The 24,422-nt window shown below is 45.9% G+C and overlaps 2 protein-coding genes across 4 annotated transcripts; one reads left to right on the plus strand and one right to left on the minus strand.

Moving 5' to 3' along the window:
• Window positions 1-110: 110 nt before the first annotated feature.
• Window positions 111-19,401, plus strand: GTF2E2 (general transcription factor IIE subunit 2). The gene is made up of 7 exons (XM_071555377.1): window positions 111-287; window positions 8,945-9,036; window positions 9,435-9,542; window positions 10,460-10,642; window positions 10,817-10,910; window positions 17,761-17,876; window positions 18,542-19,401. Exons 1-7 carry the CDS (start codon window positions 125-127, stop codon window positions 18,659-18,661), a joined length of 876 nt encoding a protein of 291 aa, XP_071411478.1. The 5' UTR covers window positions 111-124; the 3' UTR covers window positions 18,662-19,401.
• SMIM18 (small integral membrane protein 18) lies at window positions 2,369-7,582 on the minus strand. Of its 3 annotated transcripts, XR_011697783.1 has the most exons (3): window positions 7,281-7,579; window positions 2,672-4,584; window positions 2,369-2,574 (listed from the first exon to the last, which is right to left on the minus strand). XR_011697783.1 is itself a non-coding variant. In XM_071555063.1 (2 exons), exon 2 carries the CDS (start codon window positions 4,537-4,539, stop codon window positions 4,246-4,248), a length of 294 nt encoding a protein of 97 aa, XP_071411164.1. In that variant the 5' UTR covers window positions 4,540-4,584; window positions 7,277-7,582; the 3' UTR covers window positions 2,369-4,245. The 3 variants fall into 3 exon arrangements, 2 of the variants coding, with proteins under 2 accessions (XP_071411164.1, XP_071411162.1); XM_071555063.1 differs by having other exon boundaries at window positions 2,369-4,584; window positions 7,277-7,582; XM_071555061.1 differs by having other exon boundaries at window positions 2,369-4,584.
• Window positions 19,402-24,422: the final 5,021 nt, after the last annotated feature.

The raw sequence follows: 24,422 nt of genomic DNA on the forward strand, positions 1-24,422 counted from the left end.
GTTGGACCCGGCGATCCTTGTGCGGCCTTCGGAGCTCGGCGCGTTGTGTGACAAACACCGCTCCGCTGTTTAATACCTCGCTGCCCCGGCCCCCTGTGCGTGGCCCTTTCCCCGTGGCAGAGCCATGGATCCCAGCCTGCTGAGGGAGCGGGAGCTCTTCAAAAAGCGAGCCCTCTCCACGCCGGCCGTAGAGAAACGCCCAGCGCTGTCCTCGGACTCCTCCGCCTCCAAAAAGAAGAAAGCCAAGGCAGAACAAGGGGGCTCCTCCAGCTCCAAACAGAACTCAGGTGGGTGAATCTCCTGTCCGGCAGCTGCTCGGTGTTTCCCACCCTGCCTCTAAGCCATGGCTTATAAATATGTATAACTCTGTCCATGAGTTTTGCTGGTGGATGTTGTCATTTTTCTCTTAAGTGAGTGCTTTTTGTTAGGAGATTCCCTTGCACAATGTGAAAAAACACCTTCCCTACCCTGCATGTGTGTGAAGCCTGATCCTGGGACTTGTTTGCTGATATTCTGTTGGATGAATTGCTGCTGCCAAAATAATTAATGTGGAGCTGGGCTTTGGTTTGTAGAGATCCTGAGATTGGCTCAGTTGGTTAAATGGGTTCAATCCCCTGTGTGGGCCATTGACTGAAGAGTTGGACTCGATGATCCTTGTGGGTCCCTTCCAGCTCAGAACAGTCTGGGATTCTGTGATTTTGGTACTTACTGGGCAAGCAGTGACAGTGATTTAATTCCTTTTCTCTGTCTTTGCCATGTTGGACGGGGCCTGGAGCAACCTGGTCTAGTCGAAAATGTCTCTGCCCATGGCAGGGGGTTGGAACTAGATGGTCTTTAAGGTCCCCTCGTGCCCAAATTGTTCCATGATTCTCTGATTATTTCTGGCTAAAACCTTTAGTGAACAGTAAGTGGAGGGATATCTATACACAAGGTGGATCTTGTCTGGCTTGCCTGTTGTAATTAGCAGTGTCCTTGATTTACTTGGGAGCTAAACTTTGCTCCATGAGCACCGGGGCTTCCAGAGCTTTCTGCCTGCCTTGCTCAGGAGTTGTGTGGAGTCCTTGGGGTGCTGACACTGATGACACATCTCTCAGTATCAAATAAGCAGTTGATAAAGCAGCACCAAAACAGTGGGAGCACATGGAAAGTGCAGCACTGGGGAGGGGATTTGCTCTGAAAGCAGTGGCAGTTCTTGAGTGCACTCCAAAGGTCAGATCAAATGTGAGGAGTTACTGAAAACACAAAGTACCCTGGTTTGCAAACTCACTCCAGGCTCGTGTTTCAAATAATGCCACATGTGGCTCTTGCCTGAACTCCAAAAGAAAAGACAGAGCTGAAAACAACAGAGAAAAAAGTCAAGGATAAGTGGGAGGAGTGAAGTGTCTTCTGTGTGAGGGGAAGAGCAGGGAGTTGGATGTGCAGCTTCTCAAGCACCAAATAAAATTATCAGCCAGACATTCTGAAATAAATTGAGGGAGGCCAATTTTCCATCCATCCCTTTGCCACACTCTCCTCTCCAAATAACATAAAATTCTATGTGGAATGTCCTAAGCTGTGTCTCCTGCATGAGAGCAGTTAGCAGGGAAAGGGGATGGGGAGGCCTGAGGAGGGTGGAAGGTTCAGATGTGAGTGTGATCTGGAGGATTTAGCAGATGAAAAAGGTTTAATTTCGTTTCTGTGGTTTTGTGGGCTGAGAGTTTCTCGAAGGGCTTTTGCGGCCGTGAGACAATGAGCTGACACAAACAGGGACACAGTGTGGCTGTGAGGAGATACACTTGATCTTTTTGCTGCTGGCTTCCTTCCAGACAGCATCAGAAAGGTTCAGGCTTTCTAACAGAGTTTTATGCTGCACAGTCAAAATTCTGTGCCTCAAAACCCACTTTTTATTTGAATTGTCAGACTGGCAGGTGCCTGTTGGGATATGTGGGTGTCAGAGGTGGAGTAAATACCTGATGTTGAAGAATCCCTGTCCCACAGCCCCCCAAAAAAGAAAATTAAGATGATCAGCTCTAGTCTTGTTGTGTAGTGACCACAAAGATGATAAGTGTGTGTTTGTGTGTTGGCAGTGAAATGTAAGGCCCACAGGTCCTGCCTCATCTGTGACTCAGAGAACCTGCCCTTAGCACTTTTGGGGGAGGAGAGGTGTGGAGATCATGCTGTTCTTCAAATGACAGTAGCTAAATCTGTCCCCTTTGTGAGGACTGGCTGTAAACCTCCCACTGTTACTGCAGTGATTACTGTATAGTGATTACTGTCATTATTTCAAGTCATTATTCCAACAAGTTACTTGAAAAAATTCACCACTGCCTTGTTTACTCCCTTCAGAATAGTAACTGGAAAAATAAATGAAATGGATCAAATCTCTTTGTTTATTTTTATTAATGGACAGTAAGTCATGGCTGTGGGCTTAGTCTTTATCTTAAGACCTTTGTCCTGATGGTCTTTGCCAGTAGTAGTGAAGAGCTGAAATCTCCAGGGGCTGCTTCGTGGGAGTCATCCTGAGTCTCTGGGGCTGTGCAAGGGGAGACCTTTGTCTTCTGTTCCTTGTGCAGACCCCCATTCACCTTTGCAGACCTGTGAAATGAACAGCTGGAATGAGTGCCAAGGTTTGTCATTCCCTGTGCTTCTCCAGCAGGTGTAAGAACGTGGTGCCAGTGCAGCAGGGGCCCACCTTGTTGCTTCCTGCACGCTGCCTCCTTGTGTGTAGCCATGATGGGCATCCTGTGGGAATGCTGCAAGTGTCCACAGCTTTTTCCTTCAAGAAAGAGACATACTAATTAATTAATTCAGTGTATCCTGATGGCTACTCTGGCTTCTCTTGAGCAGGACATGGTCTTTTCAGGCTGGTGCTGTCACATGTCATCGTTACCACCACTGGCATTATCTTCACTTTATGTCTTGGTGTGAATCCTAAACTATCTTGTTCTTGGGGCATCAGCTTCCATTAATTGTGCTTATAGTTTGAGTTTTAGCTCAGAGCATTCTCTGCACGTGGAGCTGGTTCTGGCCAAGCTTCACTGTGAGCAGCATATCTGAGAGCAATGGTCACTGTGTTGGTTTGTGACTGCAGAAGGGAGTTTGCTTCTCCAGGTGAATCACTGGACTAGCTGTGCTGGTTTGAAGTGCCCTGGGTGTCTTGTGACTCCATCTCACCAACCAGGAGCAGCACAAGCCAATTGGCAAGTCTTCAGTTGTGTCAAGCTTTTCTGGAGCTTGGACATAACTCAGCCTGAGAGAGGGAGTTGATATATTAACAAAAAAAAAGATAATTACAGGTACTGGCCATAGCACAAAGGGATTTCAGACATGGACAGACTGTGAGGTCATTTTTTGGGGAGGCATTTAGGTAGATTTTGTTTCCCTCATGCCAGGAATGTTCTTGGTGTCAGACCCCATGCTGTGGTTGCCACAGAGGCAGCAGTGCTGGGGCAGAGAAGTGTCCCTGTCTCTCCTCAGCACTGGTACCACTGCAGTGGGATTTTGTGGAAAGGGGCAGATATTCTGAAGGTGGTGGATTACTCAGGTTGTGACACCCAGAAATTCTTGACCAGGCTGAATATGAAATAAGGGGAGAGCAGTTCTCTGGAACTGGAGAAGAGGAGGGAGAAAGGGTCAAGCTACCACAGGAGGTTAGAAAAGACAGTTTTAGGGATACATTTCATGTTGGTTTAATTTTCCTCCCACCACTGTCTCTTCTAAAAGTGAGAAACCCATAATAAAAAGTGCAGCCAAAGGCAAGAATTCACCCAGAGACCTGGGGGGGTCTCTTGCCATTCAGCCCTTCTCTCCCCCCTCTTCTCACCCCTTGTCTGTCTGTCCTCTGTCTGTGCAGTTGCCCCTGTGGGACGACACTGCTGTGTCTTTGCTCTGTGCGTGATCAGATTGTTGAGCCTTTTTATAAACATTTCCTCCCGTTAAGCAACACAGTTTTATGCACATTAGGCAACGTCTGTTCCATCAGGTAGACAAAATTCTATGCTAGTCACTCAATATAAACAGCAAAAGTTCATTTAAAAACAAAAATCTTTTCTTCCCCCACAACGCTGCAACAGATTGTCCTTCTGCTGAACACTTGGAAAGCCTTTGCCGATTGTTCCAGATCACATCCAGAGATAAAATTACAACCGTTGGTGTTACATTTAAGACCACAACAGAAAAGCACGTGACTTGCTCATTTGTAAGGTACAAGAGGCTTCATTCATTCAGGGTGTCAGACGTTCTCCAAGTGCTGCTGCTCAGTCCTCCCTACACCACCTCTGTGTCCCGCTTCCTGAAGCTGTTCATCATGGCTCTGACGGGGTTGGGCTCGTTCTCCAGGTCTTTCACAGTTTTGTTTTTCACACAGCAGCAACAGTCCAGCAGTTCGTAGAGGAAAGCCAGCACCACCAGAGAAACCACAGTGAAGATGAATATGATCAGGATAACAAAGCAGGCAGTGTTCCAGTTGTCATGGAAAGGGTAAATCTTTTGCACTTGAAAGCCCAGGTATTGGGAAATGGATGTAGTCTCGTTCCAGTGAGTGCTGTTGAGGTTTGCCATTCTTGAAGAGTTGTCTCAAGGAGCTCCCTGTCACAGTCTTGGGGGCTGAAACACAAACAAAGCTGTTAAGGACTCTGTCGATCAGGAGCATGCTGTGATTTTTATCACAAGCTGCAAGAACTTCAGCTCAGACTAAGTGCTCTCACACCTCCTACAGCCACGGGTTGTTGCATGCTCATATTTGCTCACAAAAGTGTAAAACTCCAAATGTGCAGCTTTGGGATTGGTCTGGAACATTTGTTTCCACAGTGTCTGGTCTGTGCAGGCATCACATGGTGTAAGTTCTTCAGGAATGAGAGAGCTTGGCTGCTTTATTTCAGCTCTGTGCACAGACAGAGTGGTCACACAGACACTTTTCAAGGTGTACAATGGTTTCAGCCACTGGAAATCCTGTTTGGGGTGCTGTGGTCATTGGGATTTATACCAACAAAACCCCAGGCCTTTCTGAGGAGTTCCGATTTCTTATTTTCAGCTCTGTTTAGCAGCTGGGAAGGGAATGTCTCCCTGGCTCCAGTGCTGTTTGCACCCAGCATTAGAAGCTGCTTTGGGGTGTGGGGAGAGACGAAGCAAAAGTTGGCTTTGTTTTATAAATCTGCCTTTGGTTTATAGTCTTGTGTTATAAAAATGGTCCAAGGAACCACAGTGACTCCTGGTTCCCAGTCACATCATAACCTTTGGCAATTTAAACCTGGGTGTGGGAGAAGGTGTCAGATCTCCGTGTTTCCTTGAGGAAATAGTGAGGAGTTTTAGGTGGAAGTGGTGGTGATGGTGTGTGCTAAAGCAGCTGACTTAAAGCAGGCTAAGCCCCTGGCCTCATTTCTGTGAAATTATTAAAGGATATAGTGAAAACCAGGATGGTGCAGCTGAACTAATTTTTATCATTCAAATATCTTGCATTTTGTTCTTTATCCTTCTGCCTCTAATGGATTTAAATTGAAACACAACACCTTTGTGGCTGGGAACATACCTGGCATTAGCAGACATTTACTGCAGGGGTTGCAGTAACTTACTGTTTCCTCTGTTAAGTCTGTAACTGAATACACAAATTAGTAACTGAATACACGAAGTATCACTGGGATGGGTAGGATTAATTAAGCTGTTTGGTGGTGTTTTTTTCTTAAACAGAAGTTTACAGAGCAAATCCAAGCTAAAAATACTCCTGAGTTGAGTCAGGTCCTGGCATTGAGAGCATGGCTTGGTTTGGTCACAGTCTGGGAAGGAAACTCAGCCAACTTGTGTGGGGCTAAAAGTCAGGAGGGTTTTTGAAGGGGTGGCCTGAAGACTTATCTGAAAATCTTTGAGAGAGAGGGCAGGCTGAATAAAAACATTTGAAGTCCCCTTTGAGGAGTAATTAATATAAGCAGGATTTAATTGTGTATTTTAAATGGCAAGAGGATATCCTTGGGAAAGAAAGCAGCTTTGTAAACAGATTTCTAAGACTGAGGGTTTTGCTGGAGTCTGTTACATGGAAGTTTGCTCACTCTCTAAACACAAAGGCACAAAAATTAACTGTTCTGTGATGCAAATTTTAGTATTTTTAGTGGGGATTTTTTCCATCTTGAGCACGGAATGGCTGGCCAGGCACAAAGCAGCATCCAGCCCCTTCCCACTCCACAAGCCACCATTAGGACACACTCATCTTTATTCCAGGAGGTGGAATTGAATGCCTTGCTGTTTTGTACTCCTTGAGGGTGAGGATTTCCTTAGATTTGAATCAAGCAAGGCAGATAAAGATCAGCTGCTCGTAGCTCTAATTATTAAAAGGCTGAAGTAGCCATTGCTGGGTGTTCAGAATTGCCACAGCACTGAGGTTCATGCCCTTGCCAGCTGTCAAAACAGGCTGTTTTCCTGCAGTTTTACTAATTTTCTAACAGCACAATTGAAATTCCTAACACCAGCCAGTCTGATTTGAAATCCAGTCAGCTATTACATGTATCCAAAATGCAGTGAGTTAAATATTTAATGAACTGGCTGCTGTAATATCTCTGCTAGGTTTTAGTTTAAAAGCATTGCCATCTTTAGGCACTGCAGAGGAGCAGCTTTATTTGAAACCATATTCATGGAGCAGAGGGAAATGACTGGCAAAAAATCCTTTTAATGCAGTACTGGGGAAGTCCTGTTTAAGCAAGGACTGAAGAGACATCTTGGGGTAAGAGCATCTACAAATCTCAGCTGGCTCCTGACCTGTCCCTGTGCCTTGTGCCCGTGGCTGCTCCCATATTCCAAAGACATCACCATGCAACGGGATTTGCTCCCTGCCCCACTCGCCACATTTCTAGAACAGGTTTCTCACCCATCCACGCACACGGATCTCTTTCAGGCAGCCTCATTTCTGGAACACCCCCTGCGAGGTAACATTGCTACATTTCAGGCTGAGCTGTCTTTGTTTCAAGGAAAACCCTTTCTGTAAAAAGGTATAGAATCAATCCCCGGGAACGATCGGGAGGCTGCAGGAAAGAAGCCCCCTCCCCTGCAAGGATGAAATCCATTTTGTTTGCTGAATCTTGGCTTGTGGTGTTGGCTCTGCTGTAAGATGGAGTGGCCATCAATTTGCCATTAGTGCACAGATGGTGAAAGTGCTTGTCTGATCGTGCAAGACAAGCCCCTCCGCCTCCAGCGGGACAGACCCTGCTCAGCCCAGAGAAAAATCATCCTGATTCCGAGGAGCTTCTACGGGTTGGTGGCATACAGGCAACATTAAGATAAACCTAAGAGAAGGTTATAAAATGATACACACCTACCTCTTGTGTGAAAGGATGCTGCGAGAGCGCCGTTCTGGTCCCTTTTTTTAGTGCAGCCTATGGCACAGCTAAGATGGAGCTTTGCTACCATTGGCCAGAGCACGATGCTGCTGACAACTTCCTTTGTGCTCATTTGCATCGAGCCCTCTACCCCAGGAGTAAATCATTCATAAATATGACTCTTACTGTCTGGAATAAGAAACAAACCCCTCCCTGCCCTCGTTTTTGGGACGTGATGAGCTCGTTAGCAGAGGAGCCGCTGGGAGTGCAGCGCTGGCCGCGACCCTGCGTTGCTTTGTGCTGGAATCAGCCATCAGCCCCTGACGTTTGAAGTGTTAATATCTGCAGATCTCCAGCCTCCCCTGTCAGGGACTGTAGCAGGCTGTAGCCAGGCAGATTAAACGAAATAATCTTCCTGATTCAAATGGCAGAATGAAAATATGAGAAATTGCCTTAACTGTTTGTGGTGCCTCTGAATGTATTTTAGTCACTTCTTTGTCTCAAGTTGCACATAGGATTTTTTTATTTATTTGTAAAATGCCCTGCATAGACATTAAATTTTAATGTTCAAAGGGAACCCTGTAGGGGAAAATCCCTACAGGCTGCATTTTCAGGGGGAGCTGACTTGTCTTTCTCCCTTTTTTCAGTCTTAATTTAGTAACCAGAATAAAATGTTCTTCAGCAGCTGGAGTTACACTGATTCTTCTACATGAGTTTTAGAATTGTTGTGCTGTGTAAAGCCTCTGAGACTATGTCATGTACCAGCTTCAGGATTCGGGGTTTTTCCTCACCCTCCACTGATTTTTCCACAGAAATAACAGGAGCTCATTATCTTTGAGATATCTGTTGTCCTGTCAAATGGGCTTAGAAATCACCGGCGGATTAAAAAATCCCTGGGGTGACAAAGAGTTTTCCTGGAGTGGCTGAAATTCCAAAAAGCTGCTGCCATTAGATTTGAGCAACCTTGTGCTGTTTATGGGCCTTTGGATTGTGGATATTTGTGTTTAATTTGCTGTGCTATGAACTGAAATTAATGAAATGGCCAGTAACAACCTTGCAAGAATTTTTGAAACAATTTGAAAAAAGACAGAACCAGATTTGAAAACAGAGAGGATTCTGTGTCCATGTTTGAGTGGTGCAACACACCAGGTTGAATTGTTTTGAATTTATAGGGGTCTGTTTAATAAATTTCTCAAGTAGAGCTACTTTGAACAATAAATAAAAAGTAAAAATCCCAGCCCTCCTTTACCTGCTTTGTAACCATTGAATGCCTTCTGGGAAGAAGAGAAACTTTGTGCCCAATCTCAGCTATTGGTAGAGCAAATGCTGTGCATTATTTCAGCCTGGATTAATGTAGTGTAAGTGATTATGGGATGTTAACCCACTGAATTAAACGTGTTCTCTTATGGTCAGAAAACTGCAGTCACTTACTGCTTTCTTAAAGGTCAAGTCCCAGTAACTTTTTATTTGTGGGGCTCTGCTCAGAAATGTTCCAGAGCCGTGTCCACCCCCTCTGCTGGGACAGAGTCCTGAGGGTGTCTCCTCCTGCCACGCACCTTTCTGTCCAGGACACCTTCTGAAACCTTCTGGCAGTAGAGATGGAGCTCAGAGCCAAGAGGGTGGGTTTGAACCATCATTAAATTGTGTGTTTTCTCCTTTTGTAGATCACAGCAATGGATCATTTAACTTGAAAGCCCTTTCAGGAGGCTCTGGCTACAAGTTTGGAGTCCTTGCTAAAATAGTGAATTATATGAAGGTAATGGTGTTTTGGTGTAAAATTATCATGTTTTTAAATACTTTGATTATTTATTCTCCTGTGGTAGCTGAAAGATGCTGAATATTTCAAACTCCAAAATTGTTTTACTGCAAGAGTGAGAATTTCAAGGAACTGTTTGATGAATTCAAAATGCTGTCAGTAAACAAAACTGTTGGCATATTGTTCCATTACTGAAATCCTAATTGTCCCAGGTCACTTTACAGTCAAGGTAATGAGTTTGATTTGCAGGCATTGCAAGCTGCTGTCAGCTTTTAGGATTCATGACCTATTGATCAAGATGAGCATGTAATTTGTTGCCAGTTTTAGTTACTTTCTGACAATTGAGTTGCTGAGTAAAACTAGTCCTGAGCTGTAATGGCTGCTGTTTGTCTCTGCAGACTCGGCACCAGCGGGGTGACACACACCCCTTAACCCTGGAAGAGATTTTGGATGAAACTCAGCATTTAGATATTGGACTCAAGCAGAAACAATGGTTAATGAGCGAGGTAAAGCAAACATCTCTTTAGATTTTCATTCAAGGGTTATGATAAACCCCAATTACACATATTTATTTCATTTTAAGCTCTATAAATATGGAATCCCTCCTTAAGGAACTAAATTGATTCACATGTTTGTCTGTCTTAGAATCATAAAATCATGGAATGGATTGGGTTGGAAAAGACCTCCGAGATCATCAAGTCCAACCCTTGGTCCAACTCCAGTCCCTTTACCAGATCATGGCACTCAGTGCCACGGCCAAGCTCAGCTGAAAAACCTCCAGGGATGGGGAATCCATCCCCTCTCTGGGCAGCCCATTCCAATCCCTGAGCACTCTCTCTGCAAAGAATTTCTTTCTGATCTCCAACTTCAATTTCCCCTGGCAGAGCTTGAGCCCATCGTGCCCCCTTGTCCTATTGCTGAGTGCCTGGGAGAAGAGACCAACCCCCACCTGGCCAGAACTTCCCTTCAGGAAGTTCCAGACAGTGCTGAGGTCACCTCTGAGCCTCCTCTTCTCCAGGCTGAACACCCCCAGCTCCCTCAGCCTCTCCCCACAGCACTTGTGCTCCAGTCCCTTCTCCAGCCTCGTTGCTCTTCCCTGGCCCCGCTCCAGCCCCTCAAGATCTTTCCTGAACTGAGGGGTCTTGTACCTCTCTGCAGAGTAAAACTAGGTTGGTTTTAACCAATACAGGCTGTAGCATTCCTTTGTTCTGGGAAACAGAAACCTCCACTCTGGCAGTGTTGTTTGTGGGGGAAGCTTGACTTTGCTGAAGTCTTTCAAAAGGCAGCTCCAGGTTGCTTCCAAAATGAACCAGGATATCAAAATGGAACGAAAAAGCTGCTCCCAAGAAATGAATATAAAATTTTAAAAAAGTAATAAGCAGGTTCACTTTTTCAGAGTTTAAAATCCCTGTCCCTGTTCCAGGCTCTGGTCAACAATCCAAAGATAGAAGTTGTGGATGGGAAGTATGCTTTCAAACCCAAGTACAACTTGAAAGACAAAAAGGCTCTGCTCAGGCTCCTGGACAAGCATGACCAGCGAGGGCTGGGAGGGATCCTTTTGGAAGACATCGAGGAAGGGCTGCCCAATGCCCAGAAAGCCATAAAGGTGAGGAGCACGTGCAGTTCAGCCAACACATCCCACTTCCCCTCCCAGCCAGTTATCTTGCATCTTACCTAGTTCGTTGTGCTTTTTGTGGCACAAGATCTCCAGCTGTTGTTAGAACTGGAGACCTTATGCTTGGAAATGGTTTTGAGCTGCTCCTTTGCATTTGTTTTCGAGGCTTTAGGGGACCAGATCATCTTTGTTAATCGCCCTGATAAGAAGAAAATTCTTTTCTACAACGACAAGAGCTGTCACTTTGCTGTGGATGAAGGTGGGTGTTGTTTCACACAGGTCTCCAGGATGGGTGATTTGAACTCATCTGAAGCACCTCTGTGTATAAGCAGTGTCTCTTAAGGTGCTAATGAAATATTGGGTGTATCCAGAGGTCAGGAGAATGTTTATATTATCACAAGGCCAACAAAACCAGCAGAGAGTCCAGGGGTGGCATCCTCTGGCTTATGATGGATATATTGGAACATGACATTTGGAATCCAGCAGTTGTCTTCAAGTGGTACCTGAGACTGAAAACCACCTGACTGTGACTAAAATGGCATCTCACATTTTGCTGTATGAAGGGCAGCCAAAAAACCCAAAAGAATGGCTTGTGGATGCAAATTTTTGTTGTTTTTTTTTCTATTTTATTAACCATGTGCCTTTTATTGGTGAATGTGGGGAGAGGCAACTAATGGAACAGAGGGAGAAAATATGAGCCAAATTCCTGAAAAGGGATAGTTTACAACTGGGAGGGGAGCACAGATGTGGGATGGTGTTTCTGCCCAGAGCTGGAGTGGATTTGGGACTTTACAAGTTCAGTGTGAGTTTTCTGTGCCACAAATAGTGGTAAAATCATCTGGTGCAATTTTATGCACATAAATTAATTACAGAAATCAGGGTTTGTTCCAATAATGATCCAAAATGAAGTGCCTATAAGTGCAGAAAGGAAAAGGCAATCTGTGCCAGAAGATCTTATTTTAAATGACACAACAACACTGGACATTTTCTTTTGTTAATATATTGTTCTTGTAACATACCACATGAAGCCATTGCATCATGTAACATCCCATTATGGTAGAAAAAAGAGTTTTGAGACAAACTAGAACTGCTCTACTTACAGCACCATAGGAGAAAGCAAAAAAGCTCTTTATTTCTTTGGCTAGTTCTGAGAGAATCCTTATTTTCAGTGGATTTAAGCAGCTGGAGATGTGTATCATTAACTTGTTATGTAGCATATTTGTAGTCTCAGTCATAACAGCTTTTTACCACAAAGATAATTAAGTAGATGTGACATCTCCAGCATTTAAATATTAAAAAATGTTTCAAAACACTGAACTGAATCTCTTTAAATGGTAATTTCTGCCATTTCTTGGTAGCAGCAGTGGAACTATATGTGAAATGCAGAGTGTGCACTGGGGGATTTCTGCCTCCCACATGCTTAGGAGTTTACCATGGACACTCATCCTGTTCAGGTAGTGCCTGTTCAGTCCATCAGCCCACAGATCTGGGGATCAATCTGAAGGAGGTCAGAACATTTAGAAATCAGTGCTCTTGCAGTAATTGTTAAGACTAAGCTTTTAAGTTTTTAGCAGCCACTGGTTTTCTCACAGTCAGGATTGCTGAATGTTTCTTCTTGTGCAGTTTTTTCCAGATAATTGGCACACAACCGTCCTTGTTTAGGGACAGGCAGTGCAGGCTGTTTCTATGAGAGGGAGGAAACGGTTAAAAAAACCTTTAAAACTCCTTGAAACAAAGTATTTAAGCCGTTCGTCTCGACCTCCCGCTGAAGGAAGACATTTAAGCCCGCAGTGTGTGTCCCGAAGGGATCGAGCGTGCAGCGTTTGTAGTTCAAGGTGGCTCTGCTTCCTTTTATCCGCAGGTGGCAGCAGCTTCCCATCTGATCCAGAACTGCTGTTCTGTTTTTGTTGTTCCCTTCCTACTGGTTTTGGTTTTTCTTTTGATGCTTTGTTCGGAGAGGGGGCAGGAGCACTTTCTCTTTTGTGAATATTGTGATCCCCCCCCGGGTACACCACAATGCTTAAAACATCCCTCAGTAGGTTCACTTACTGCAGCTGGAACAGCTCCTTTTTCCCAAGGTGTTACCTAGTGAGGAACAAAGCCCATCCTTCCCGAGCAGTTGTGCTTTAGGATTCTTTCCAGAGCAGCCAAAGGGTGTCTCCAATCCAGGGGAGTCACTGGCAGAATTGCCTGTGTGCAGGATGAGTTATGACACGTCTCTGTGTCAGCAGTGCTGCTGCAGCTCATTATCTCTGGCAACGTTAAAATGAGGGTTTTAGAAGGCTGCAAAATAAGCCTTGAAGTGTTGGCAAGACTCTTTGATCCAGCAGCCGATGACAGTTCAAAATATGTTTCTAGTTTAATGTTTATCCTTGGAAATAAGGGCTCTGTGCTCCTCGGTGCCTGGTGCTGCCGTTTGACTCTCCAGTTCGGAACGTCTGGGCTGGGATTACCATCCTCGGCAGGTTGGGCATTCTCTGAGCTCCATCAGCAGAGAAAGAGGAGCTGCTGGGCAATTCGGGTCTCGTTGCCCGGAGCAGTGGGAGGAACTTTCTGCTTTCTGGCAGTGCTGCCCCTGCCCCTTGATGGCTGAACGAGCTTTTCTTTCTCCCCCTGTGCAAGTAAATCCCAACGCACCACAGCAGAGCGGTGCCTGTATATCGTCATCTCAAGGGTACTGGAGAGGGTTTTAGCAGTAAGGAACGGCTTTTGTTCTTCCTTTTATGTGATTAGCCAAGGAAGGTTCAGATTGCATGTGTTCCTTCTGGACTTCCTGGCTAATTAATCTTCTGTCAGTGGTGTGGAGCTGAAAGCGTTTGTAAAAGCCAGGCCAGATTTCAGGTGCTTCAGCCAAGTCAAGCGCTGCCTTTTTGTGCAGGGGCGAAGCACTTTGCATGTGAACCAACCAGGCTTTCACCCCCGTGCTGAATGCTGAAAGGCCAGTCTGATTGCCTGACTGCTAGAGATGGTATCTTCCCCAGCTGAATGCACTATAGGGAGTATTTGAATGCTAAAAAATTCGGATACTTAATTATACCGGGTTTTTATAGGCCTTTTTTAAATTCTTCCTAAGCACCTTTGAAGAGATTTAGAGAATGGCCAAAGCCTCTTAAATTTAACAGTATAAAAATTGCTTAGAATCAGTGCTGACTTATGGCTGTGGTGGTCCAGGGACAGCACAGATTTAGCATCAAGCACCTTTTCTGTCTGGTATAAATCCAGTGCTGCATTCCCTGGGATTATTAGGAAGCAGGACTCCATCTTCCCCTCTGCTCAGTTGTTTCTTCCCTTCTACCCCGTTATTGCCTGTTCTTGTCCTGCACTTCAGCTTTTCACTCAGCTCCATGGAGATTTTTAAGCTGGTTTTAGTCTCTGGCAGCTTTTATGAGCAGTGTGATAAGTCAGTTTATCTCCAAAGCCATCTCAACCTTTCTGCAAGAGCAGGTGAGGCAGTGAGAAGTGCAGGATAAGCTGCTCCAAAGTCACCACGCAGTCATTTACCCATGACTCCATTCCCCAAATGTAAGCATTTATAGGAAGGAAGTGTCTTAGAGTATAATCACTCAGGGAATGTCACTGCAAATTGTTTTCCTTTAGGAGGCACCTTGTGATGCAGTAAAATTGAGGTAACTGAATACTTTCCCCTTGGAAATTTCAGAAAGAGAAGGTGTTTGCAAAATCTTTGTTATGCTGCCCTCTCCTTAGCTGTGTGTTTGTTCCTGCTGGTCAGAACTCTTTGTTTTGAGTCTGTTCGTGCAGACATGTTGCTGGAGATGTCAGTAAACATCTAACTGGCTTTTCAGTCAGCTCCTGGTCTCATTCCCTCCTCTCACTATGTGCAAGACCAGGATTTAGCTCTGTGGAGGAGCAGGGGTGAAGGCTGCGAGTCGTGTTTATTCTGTCAAAGCTTCTGAGTTAAAATATTTTAGTGATCAAATTGCAGGATACTGCATATAGGATTTGTTCCTAACACTTACCTCAGTACTGGGATCACAGCTTTCTGCCTCCTCACAGCAAGATCTGCATTGGAATCAGGACTTAAAAGTTCTCTGGAAAATGCAAATCTCCTTGAGGGTTCACAGCTTTGGCCAGGAACTCTCGAGAAATTTCTCCCCAGGGGATTTTTTCTGAGCTCTGTCTTGTCAGAGCAGCCTAAGCCATAGGAGAGATTGTGCAGCTGGCTGTGGACAGGTGAAGCCTTGCTTTTTTCCTGCCATAGCCATTTTACACTTACTCTGGCTGATCTGTAAGATAATTCAGTGACTCTGACAGAAACCCCCTCACCTTTGCCGTGCTGTGACAGTGTAAAAGTCACCAGGAGTTAACAGGACAGGGAGAAGGACAAGTGACTGTGCTCTGTGATCACAATGGCCTCACTCTCCACAGGAATGTGTGCATCCCAACCTGTTCTCCATGCCTGGCTGGAGCAGCCCAGCATGTGGGGAGCTTTCTGCTCCAACAATCCCCTTCCCACTGCTCACTCCAGCACTGATCTCCCTGTTCCCTGTCCACAGAGAAAAGAGAGATGTAAAAAATGGATCCTGTGTATTGAAACCTTCCCTAGGAGCTGCCTCTGTCACTGTTGTCTGCTCTTCAGACACACAGCAAGGGCCAGGGTGACAGCATTTCAGATTCTCATCAAGGAGATGGGAGAAATCTCTTCCTATCTCAGGTCAAGGGTATAATTTTTGAGGTGCAGAAGTACCACAGCTACAAATGCAGAGGGTTGTTTCTTGAGAGCTGCAGTTATTGCCTGCTTTTCCCACAGGCTCTCATATTTCAGAGAGGATGTCACAATAATTCAGAGAGTGTATTCCCAAGGTCTAAGCTTTCCCTGGCTGATAGGAGCATAGTCCTTGGAGACTTAAATCTGACAGGTAATGTGGAAATGGGTCAGTGCCAGCCATCCAGCTGCTCTCTTTCTTCAAGCCTTGCATTTAGCCCCGTGGCTGGTGTTACACCGAGTGGGTTTAGTGATGAGATGATGGATGGCTCTCCCTTCCCTTTTCCATGGCACCCTAAATGCAGACAGCTCTTATGCACTGAAGGGTGGCAGCTCCCTGTGCTTCTCCACCTTTATCCTGTGCTTTAATTCCAAATCAGTCCCTCAGCACAGTATCTGTGTGGTTGTGACTCCCCCTTTCCTAAGCAATGAGGTGTTTTAAAGCCCTACAAGGAGCTCCAGCATGGGAATAAGATTCTTTTGCAATTACTGCAATCAAAGCAGTAGTGCTGAAAGAAGCCTGATTTATGAAGGAATTTTAAAATGGAGTTGCAGAATAGGATACAGTGATTCTAGTGGGGCCAATTAGTGGATTAAACTATCTGTATGTAAAGTCCATTTTAGCTTTGCTGTTTTGGCTCTTGGTGACTCTTCCATTCATATTTCTTGGCCGGGTTCAAAGGGTGGATGTGAAGGTGGAATGACAGCATAACTTCTGCATTACAAGAAATGTAGAACCCTGTAGTTAGATATTAACTGTGATCTGCACTTGTGTGCATGCTGATCCTTGAAGAGCTGAGCATTTATTTTCTAGTGTTTAATTTTTCACTTCTGTTCCCCAGAAGAATGCAGACCAGTTTAACCTTAAGCACCTATCCTCAGCTTTTTTTTTTTTCTTTTTAGCACCAGGGCATATTTGTCCATATATCCTGAACTCCAATGAGGAAACACATAATCTGTGTTTGTAGCAGGGTATTATAAATAAGAGTACAAACCTTATCCACCTCCCACAGCAGGATGAGGTGAGGGATGATCTGTGATAGGAGGCACTGCCAGCTATGCCAAAAGCCTGGAATCTCTCTCAAAATGGAGGAGCAGACAATGTCTTGACTACAGTGTCAGTCATTGCATTGATGGGTGTGCACACTGATCCCAGGGTTCTGTAGAGCCTCTGTGAGAAACAGGCTGAGCACCATCTCCCTCTAACCAAAAGTGATGCTTTGACAAGATTTGGTTCTCTTCATAAATGCTTCATTCCCAAAAATGATCATTCTTCTTCTTCACTGGTGAAATCCCTTTCTTTGATTTCCTGCAAGGCTCAAAAAAGCCCCTTTACTGTTGGCAACAGGAAAGAAAGAAACACTTGAGACTTGAAGCATGTGCTTCTATAGAAAAACAATGGGCATTAGGAAGGGAACTGGTCCAAGTGCAGGAACCAAGGTGGTTATGTGCCCCTTTACACTGCCCAGAGCTGGTGTATCCGTGGCAAACCATCTCTGGAGCATCTCATTCCCTGCTGGGCAGGACAGATCCTTAAGCATGCAGGAGTTGTGGTTGTTTTGACAACTGTATACTAAATTCATCTGGAAATAAAGGGGAAAAAATTAATCTTGCGTTGCTATGTGTGCCTCGTGTTTTATTTATAGTTTGTTAGCCAGACCTGCTGACAGGATGTATCTTAACTCCTGCCTGGGGAATGAAGGGAGGTGGGATCGTACCAGCCGCTGCCTGGAGAAGGCATTCCAGAGGCTCTGCGAAACTTTACGGGAGGCAGAGAGTGTGCAGGCAGATGGCAGCTGCTCTAATTAAGACTTACTGTCTCTGTCTCTTTTCTTGCTGCTGTGGTTTTTAAGGTGTCTCTCTGCTTTTTAACACCATAGGAATTTGAGTAATTTGTTATCTGTACGGCATGGTATGCATTATATTACAAGGATACACAAGCTCAGACCCACTGTAGAATCCTCAGTAAATTGGGCAATGGGATGACAAGTCTCCCAAGACAATGGCAGATGAAGATGTGTAAACGAAGTTGCCATTTCCGGTTAGTTTTCGCCCATCACCAAGATCTGTGAAGCTCATTCGCAGCTCTAGAGATGCCAGGCAAAAAGAGACTCCGTACCAAATAAACATGAAGAGCACAGGTTGCCTGCGGGTGCTCCTGATGCTGCAGTGCAGTTTAGCTTGAGGGTGTTTCGTTGTTTTGTTGGTTGGGGCTCGGTCTTTTGTGGCTTTTGGGTATTTTTTGGAAGTGCTTCCAGCCTTTGGAGTGGGTAAAGGCTGTGCTAAGTGGGTGCCTGCTGGCGGTGACAGACTGACAGCGCTGCAGTGTTTGAAATCAAGGATTTGTTCACTGGGATATAAAACCAGGGTTTGTTTGGTCTTTCAGAATTTCAGAAGCTGTGGAGGAGCATTCCCGTGGATTCTATGGATGAGGAGAAGATAGAAGAATATCTGAAACGACAGGGTATTTCTTCCATGCAAGAAACAGGACCAAAGAAAATAGTAAGAAATAAAAATTGCACATCTTCCTGGGAGATTCCCCCTTCCTGCTCCCTCAGTGTTAGTCCCAGAACACGTTGGGGAGCCTGTGCACAGCTTTTGGTAGCTCGGGGAAGTGTGTCCAGTTTTAAAAAGTTGGAAAACCCAGTGCTGCAGCCAGCAGTCAGTGATTTTTATAACTTCTTTGAGACAGTGCAGTTAATCCAAGCAGCATCAGCAAGAGGGCGAACACCAGAAATCCCTGTGAGCTCCAAAGTGAAAGCTTCTGCTTGAAGCTGTGCAAAACATTACGAGTAGAATTACTCTGGGGGAAAGCTGTTTTTTTTTTTTTAACTTTTCTGCTAAATAGCTGTGAAATCCTGATGGGATTGTGGATACAACTGTGGGGTATGTACCTCCTGTAGCTGCATGGGAGTGTTTGGAAACTTCACTCACAAACACCAGCTTTACTACTGTGCCTGGGATACCGTGCTCAGTGCTCAGGGTCCTCTCCCTGCCTGGATTGGAACTGGATGCTGTTGGTTCTTGCCAAAACAAGCCATCCCCTCCCTCCCCTGCCCACCCCTGGTTCAGGCAGGGCTCGTCTTTCACAGCAGCGATGACCAGCCCAGCGTCACACACCGGGTCAGGTGTCACACATCCTCTGAACTGTTCGTTTGTTCTTGCAGGCTCCCATTCAGAGGAGGAAGAAACCTGCTTCTCAGAAGAAACGTCGGTTTAAGACTCACAATGACCACTTGGTTGGAGTATTAAAAGATTACTCTGATGTGGTTCCTGGCAAGCCGTGAGCGATTGAATTCTGGAGCAAACTCGCGTTTTCAGACGGGGCTTTTTGACGCTGGGGCTCGGTGTCTGCTCACAAAAGGACTGTATATAATAATGTGATGTGTTTCCCCCACCCCAGCAACTGCCGAGGTGAAACAGGTCAGTTTGAGAGCAAGTGTGAGCTATTAAATTTAGAGGTTAATTTAATTAGCTGTTGGGAAACGTTTCTTTAAGTAAGAGGTTCTCACTAGTTGCCTCTTGGCATAGCGTGGTAAATGGTGCTCAGCATGTAATGCAGGAATTCCTGCTCAGTGCTTAACTCTGCTTTTACATTGCTTAATGGGTATTTACCTGGAATTACTTACAAGGGGCTTTCTTGTGGGATTGAATACAGCATTTGTTTTACCTGTTTCGGGAAAACCTTTTCCTAAAATCACTGCAGGCAAAGTTTCGTTCACAGTCAGATACACCCACGGTTTGTGCTTCTTCCTTGCCATGGAACTGAGCTGTACTGAGTGTCAGTCATATCCGAGACTCAGAAAACTCCGTCTCCCAAAATCCCACCAGGCTGCAGGATGGGATGCAGCCAGAGCTTCCCAGTGCTTATCAGGAATTGCCCTTGGCAATTTCCCCTCTCTGTTGGCGGTGCAAGTATGTTGCACATTCTGCTCTATGGACAGGAGGGAACTAAAACAACGGTGTAATACTGAACCTTTTTTTTTAAGTAATAAACTTGTTGCCCGTTCACAGAAACACAAACCGACAGAGTATCAGTTTATGCGGTGCTTTATTTGCTGGGCCCGGGAAACCTGGGGACTATTGTCCTAAGCCAGGATTCCAACGAGCCATTCTTGAAGACAGCTTTTATACTTTTTCTACAGCGTTGTACGTGCACAAAGACACACGGTCTCGTTCATAAATCAGTTACATAGGTTATATGTATACAATTGATGTCCGTCTCCAAGGGTTAAAAATCTACCACGCTCGTCTAACACAGGATTCTGGTTAATTAGGCCCCCATCACCAAACCTTTTACATATGTTGATTCTAATCTTATCTTTAAGCAACAGTTTGTTTTCTTCCTCAGGTTCTATTTACTTCACTAATCGCTTTAATTATTGTCCTGCTGTTCCTAGCAAGTTCCCAATAGTTTCTGGGCCCCCACTACTGTTTCAAGTTACCTCACCACAGGCCCAGTTAAACCCCGTAAACCTTAGCATAACTACTTCCACAGTTAGATTTACAAATATATTTGTAACAAACTTACAATGCTGGTTTCCAGTGTTGCTTCCTAAAAGAATGAGAGAATCAGCATCTTTTGTGCTTGTTGGGTTTTCCTTTTCAAGGAGGTAAAAGCATCTTTGCTATATTTTTATCTTCTCAGTGACTTCTTGTTCTGGGCTAATGCTGTCATCCTTTTATCAGTCTTGGCTGGGGAGAGGGGAGGAACCACCTTAAATGAAAGCTCCTTGAGGGTGCCTGGTGTTCTGTGCAGCACAGCCTAACGTGGAGCACAGCCAAATTATGTCCTTTTGACAACTTATTTTTATGTTCTGCACCAGAGTCGGTCAATGCTGATCCTGTTTTCGTGGCGCTGTGGGAGAGGAGCTGTTTCCCTGCTCTTCCAGGGTTAGGATCAGAGATAAGAGAGGTGACTGCAGCACTGCACCGGTGGCAGAGCTCGTGCTCGAGCTCTTGTCTTGCTTGATGCACCCGGGCTTGAAGCAGAGGCCGTCGGGGCTGGGCACGTGAGCAGATGAAGAATGAGGCTTTGTTGCTGTCACACTGAACAAGTTCTGTCAGCCTGGGGAAATGTGCTTGTGGAAGTGCAGCATTTATCCTCCTGGTTTTCAAGGCTGCTCTTTTGAGAAGCAGACAGTGCTCCCAGCATTGCACATCAGCCCTGCTTATAGAGCTGCTAAATGCCGTTAGGAGCTTTCTTCTATTATTTTTTACATATATATATATATCTTTCATGCTTTTCAAATAATATATATCAAAGCATGCTGCTCCAGCTGGTTTTGAAGCAGTTTTTTTTCCAGGTCAGCACAAACAATTCCTCTTGGAGCTTTTTAGTTTTCCATTACAGCTCTGCTTCAAGTACCACACTTGCAAAATTGTTCACCCCTCTTCTGTCATCTTTACTGGAATTAAAAAAGTTCCATCTACTGCATTTTTGAGCAGTGATTTTTTGGTGGTGGTGGTGCTTGGACAAAAGGAGAGCTCTGAGTTGTCTTTTCCACCTTTGGGATGTTTTATGGAGTAACTTCCCAGTGATCTTACACAGCATTGCCCTTTCTCTCTGAACCAAGGCAGGCTGTAGGGCAGGCTACCTGCTTTGTTTCTCTGCTCAAGTGATTAAGATAATAGAGGAGTCTAAAGAAAATGCCTCCAGCTACTTTCAAAGATTAAAAATATGTTAGGTCAAAAAATGGGAGAGCAGGAAAGCAAGGCTGACTGTGAGCTCTGTGCTGGGATCCTCAGGCTCCAGTGTTCCAAGGAACAAAGCAGTCCAGGTGGTGTCCATTTGGAAAGCCTGGATTAGATGCTCTGTCTCACTGGAGGATGTCCTCCCCTCTGCTATAGTAGCAGAGAGGGTATAATAAATTTTGTTAGGTAAAATCTCAAAAGTAGCTGAAGGGAAGCTCCCCTTGGCCTGTTAGAAGGTGGCATGGAGTACAGACAAGGAGTGGTGAAGAAAAGGAGTTCAGACTATAAGCATGGAATCACAGAAAGGTTTGGATTGGAAAGGACCTCAAAGATCATCTTGTTCCAACCCCCTGCCATGAACAGGGACACCTCCAACCAGCCCGGGTTGCTCCAAGCCCCATCCAACCCAGCCTGGGACACTTCCAGGGATGGGGCAGCCACAGCCTCTCTGGGCAGCCTGTGCCAGGGCCTGCCCTCCCTCCCAAGGAAGAATTTCTTCCGTATATCTAACCTAAATTTCTCTTTCAGTTTGTACCCATTACTTCTTGTCCTATCACTACAGTTCCTCTCCAGCTCCAGATACTGGAAGGGACTGTGACGTCTCCACACAACCTTCTCTTCTCCAGGCTGAACAGTCCCAACTTCCTTAGCCTGTCAAAGAAAAGAGAAGCACGAGCTTCTCTCTTTTATGTGGTTTTGAGGAACTGAGTTTTGTTTCCCAGTCAAAGGTGCTTCCAGTGGTCCTTCATTTTTTTTCTAAGACCTTTTAAAAATTAAATTGTGCAACTTGAAAACGTCTCACACTACATCAACGTGAGACTGTCTGCTGAAAAGATTTTAGTACCACTCCAGTCCACTTCAGTCTCTTCACATTGTTCATGTCCAGATCAGGCTTTTCACTGAAGTTCAGCTGTTAAAAACTTAAACATCCTTCTTCCTTCAGGATGTTGTCTTGTATTCTCAATCTCACAAAATGGTTCTCCCAGAGGCCAAACCCACCATGCCCTTTGGTTGCTTTCTTTGGCAAAACCTTCTTCCCTCAGTCAGGCATTGCAAAGGGCTGCTGAGAGGCATCGTGTTCTCTCCTGGGAGCCCCCATTTTTCTCCTCCTTCCCTGGACACATCCAGGAAGATGATGGGACTTGGCCTGAGAACATAGAGTAGAATATTTCAAATGAAAGTGACTTAAAATGACCATCTAGTTCATGGCAGGCACCTTGGTCTTCTACATTTCAGGAAAGTTCTTTGGCAAACCCTTCCCAATGCCATTTTAACCTGTCCCTGCGAGGGGAGGACTTGCCTCTTCCACTCTCCTGAAGTTCCTGTGCAGCAAGGACTTTGCTCCCTCAGCTCTGGGATTTGGTGTGTTGATCCTGACAGAGCTCTCCTTTTTTGAAGGGGTCCAGCTGAGCAGCCCAGGTGTGTCACACCTCTAAACATGGAGCTCTACTGGCTCCTCTCCTAAAAGTTGCTCTACCTACAGAGTTATTCCACCTCCTCCTCCATTATGATGATCATTCTGGAAGGGGATGAAAAACAGCAGGATTCTGTATGGTTGAATGAGAAAACTGACATAAGGCGATGTGTACTAGAGCTAATCTATAATTCATGGTGATCGTTCAGGGCTTTTAGAAAGCGGAGGAGAGCGAGGCCAGGGAGCCCTGGAAAGGGTATGAAGCCCCTGCACGTGGCTGCAGCCAGCGAGGGCTGTCACTTCCGATGAGCACGGGCGGGCGGTGCCAGGCCACCAGGGAGAGCTGTGCTCCTGGTACCTGCTGCTGAGGAGGGGCTGCCTCAGCAGATGACTAGAAGCAGCCACAGTACTGACATCTCATTATTTCCAGCTTCGTTGTTCGCTTTCCGGTCGCTGCTAATGTACCAGGCCCAAATTCCTTTGTGTGTTCCTGCCTCGGGGGTCTCTGGCAGCTCCTGCTTCTGGGGGAGGATGTCCAGTAGAGACTGGCAAGGCTAACCAGGAACAGCCATCAGGGAGAGGAGGGCTCAGATCCCAGTCTGGTGCTGGCTTTCTGCTGCTGGCGAAGTCAGGGATATGGCACACCAGGTGGTTTGGGACTCGATCTCCTCCTGGGGAGAGAGGGTCTGCTTTGGCACTGCTGCTCAGGTCTGTCATTCCAGCTCCATCGACGCGTTCCTGACTGTGTCGGTGTTGTCAGCCCTGCGCAGGCTCTCTGGACACATCTCCAAGGAAGATTGGCAGCTCCCCAGAAGAGAGGGCTTGCCTGGACACAGCAGGGCTCCCGACAGGAAGGCGGCTTCTCCGTCACGCTGGCATTGCATAGCTGGAGCTGTTCTCTTCCCAAATGAGTCCTCTTGCCCTCCCTCTACAAGGGAAGCGTTTGGCTCTCTGCTCACCACTGTCACACCTGGACAGTGTGTCCAGTTTAAGCCTGTCCCTCTACTCAGTCCCTCCTCCATCCCCCAGGGATGCTGGGGAGGGTCTGGTTGGAGCTCCTGGGCTGGTCAGGGCTGGGGGCAGAGGGCCTGGGAGGAGGAGGAGGGGGGAGCTGGGAGAGCTTGGTGTGGTGAGGAGGTGCTTGAGGAGTCACAGGTACAGCGACATGGGACGGGCAGTGAGGAGAAGGATGTGGTCAAGCTCTTTTGGCAGCCATGACAGATGACATAATAGGAGAATGTGGGAAGTTTGGCTTGGATATTAGGAAAAAAACAGCTGCTGGGGAGATGTCTCTATCCATGGAAGTTTCAAGCATCACCAAGACAAGACCAGACTGCCTGGGTGTTTTACTGACAAGTCCTGTTGCAAGAGGGAGGTTGAATCAGAGACCTCCTGCAGCTCCTTTTAACCACATACTCCTGTGGGTCTGAGCCCTGGTTCCTTCAGGGCTTTCCGCAGTGCTGTAAGAGCAGTTCTTCTCTCTGCCTTGCTTTCTGCTGCCTTGGCTTGCAGTGGCCTCTGTGTTACTTAACAGCTCAGGAAAAACAGCCATGACACTGAAAACCTGTCAGTGCTGCTGTGGCTGGAACCACGTGTCAGGCTGCGCCAGCCTCGTGGGTTGGACGTTGTGCAGAGTGCAAGCACAGCAGGGGAAAAGATGGTTAAGGCAGGAGGGAGTCCTGCCATTAAGCTAATTTTTTGACTATACCTGCACTTCTGGGCTTACATCCAATGCCTGAAGTACTTGTGCGGTTTCTTCCTGCCTCCATCACTTTGGTTGTGTTCTTTATTCCCTCCTGAGCTGATTATTAATTATGGAGACTGCAGAGATGAAGTCCAAACTCTGCTAATGGTTGACTTCCCCGTGTTTTGGAAGCAGAGTTTCAGGGACTTGCTAATGGTATTTCTTCGCTTTGCTATTTTAAGCTCCACCATCATCT

This window comes from Pithys albifrons, chromosome 5 (assembly GCF_047495875.1).
Source record: "Pithys albifrons albifrons isolate INPA30051 chromosome 5, PitAlb_v1, whole genome shotgun sequence".
In the NCBI taxonomy this organism is placed as follows: Eukaryota; Metazoa; Chordata; class Aves; order Passeriformes; family Thamnophilidae; genus Pithys; species Pithys albifrons.

What these genes read in the sequence shown, in the direction of transcription:
- SMIM18 (XM_071555063.1), bottom strand. Translation starts at nt 4,539, where the DNA reads ATGGCAAACCTCAACAGCACTCACTGGAACGAGACTACATCCATTTCC.
- GTF2E2 (XM_071555377.1), top strand. Translation starts at nt 125, where the DNA reads ATGGATCCCAGCCTGCTGAGGGAGCGGGAGCTCTTCAAAAAGCGAGCC. An exon ending in AACAATGGTTAATGAGCGAG is followed by an intron (nt 9,543 to 10,459) that starts GTAAAGCAAACA and finishes TCCCTGTTCCAG; the next exon opens with GCTCTGGTCAACAATCCAAA. An exon ending in AAACAGGACCAAAGAAAATA is followed by an intron (nt 17,877 to 18,541) that starts GTAAGAAATAAA and finishes TTGTTCTTGCAG; the next exon opens with GCTCCCATTCAGAGGAGGAA.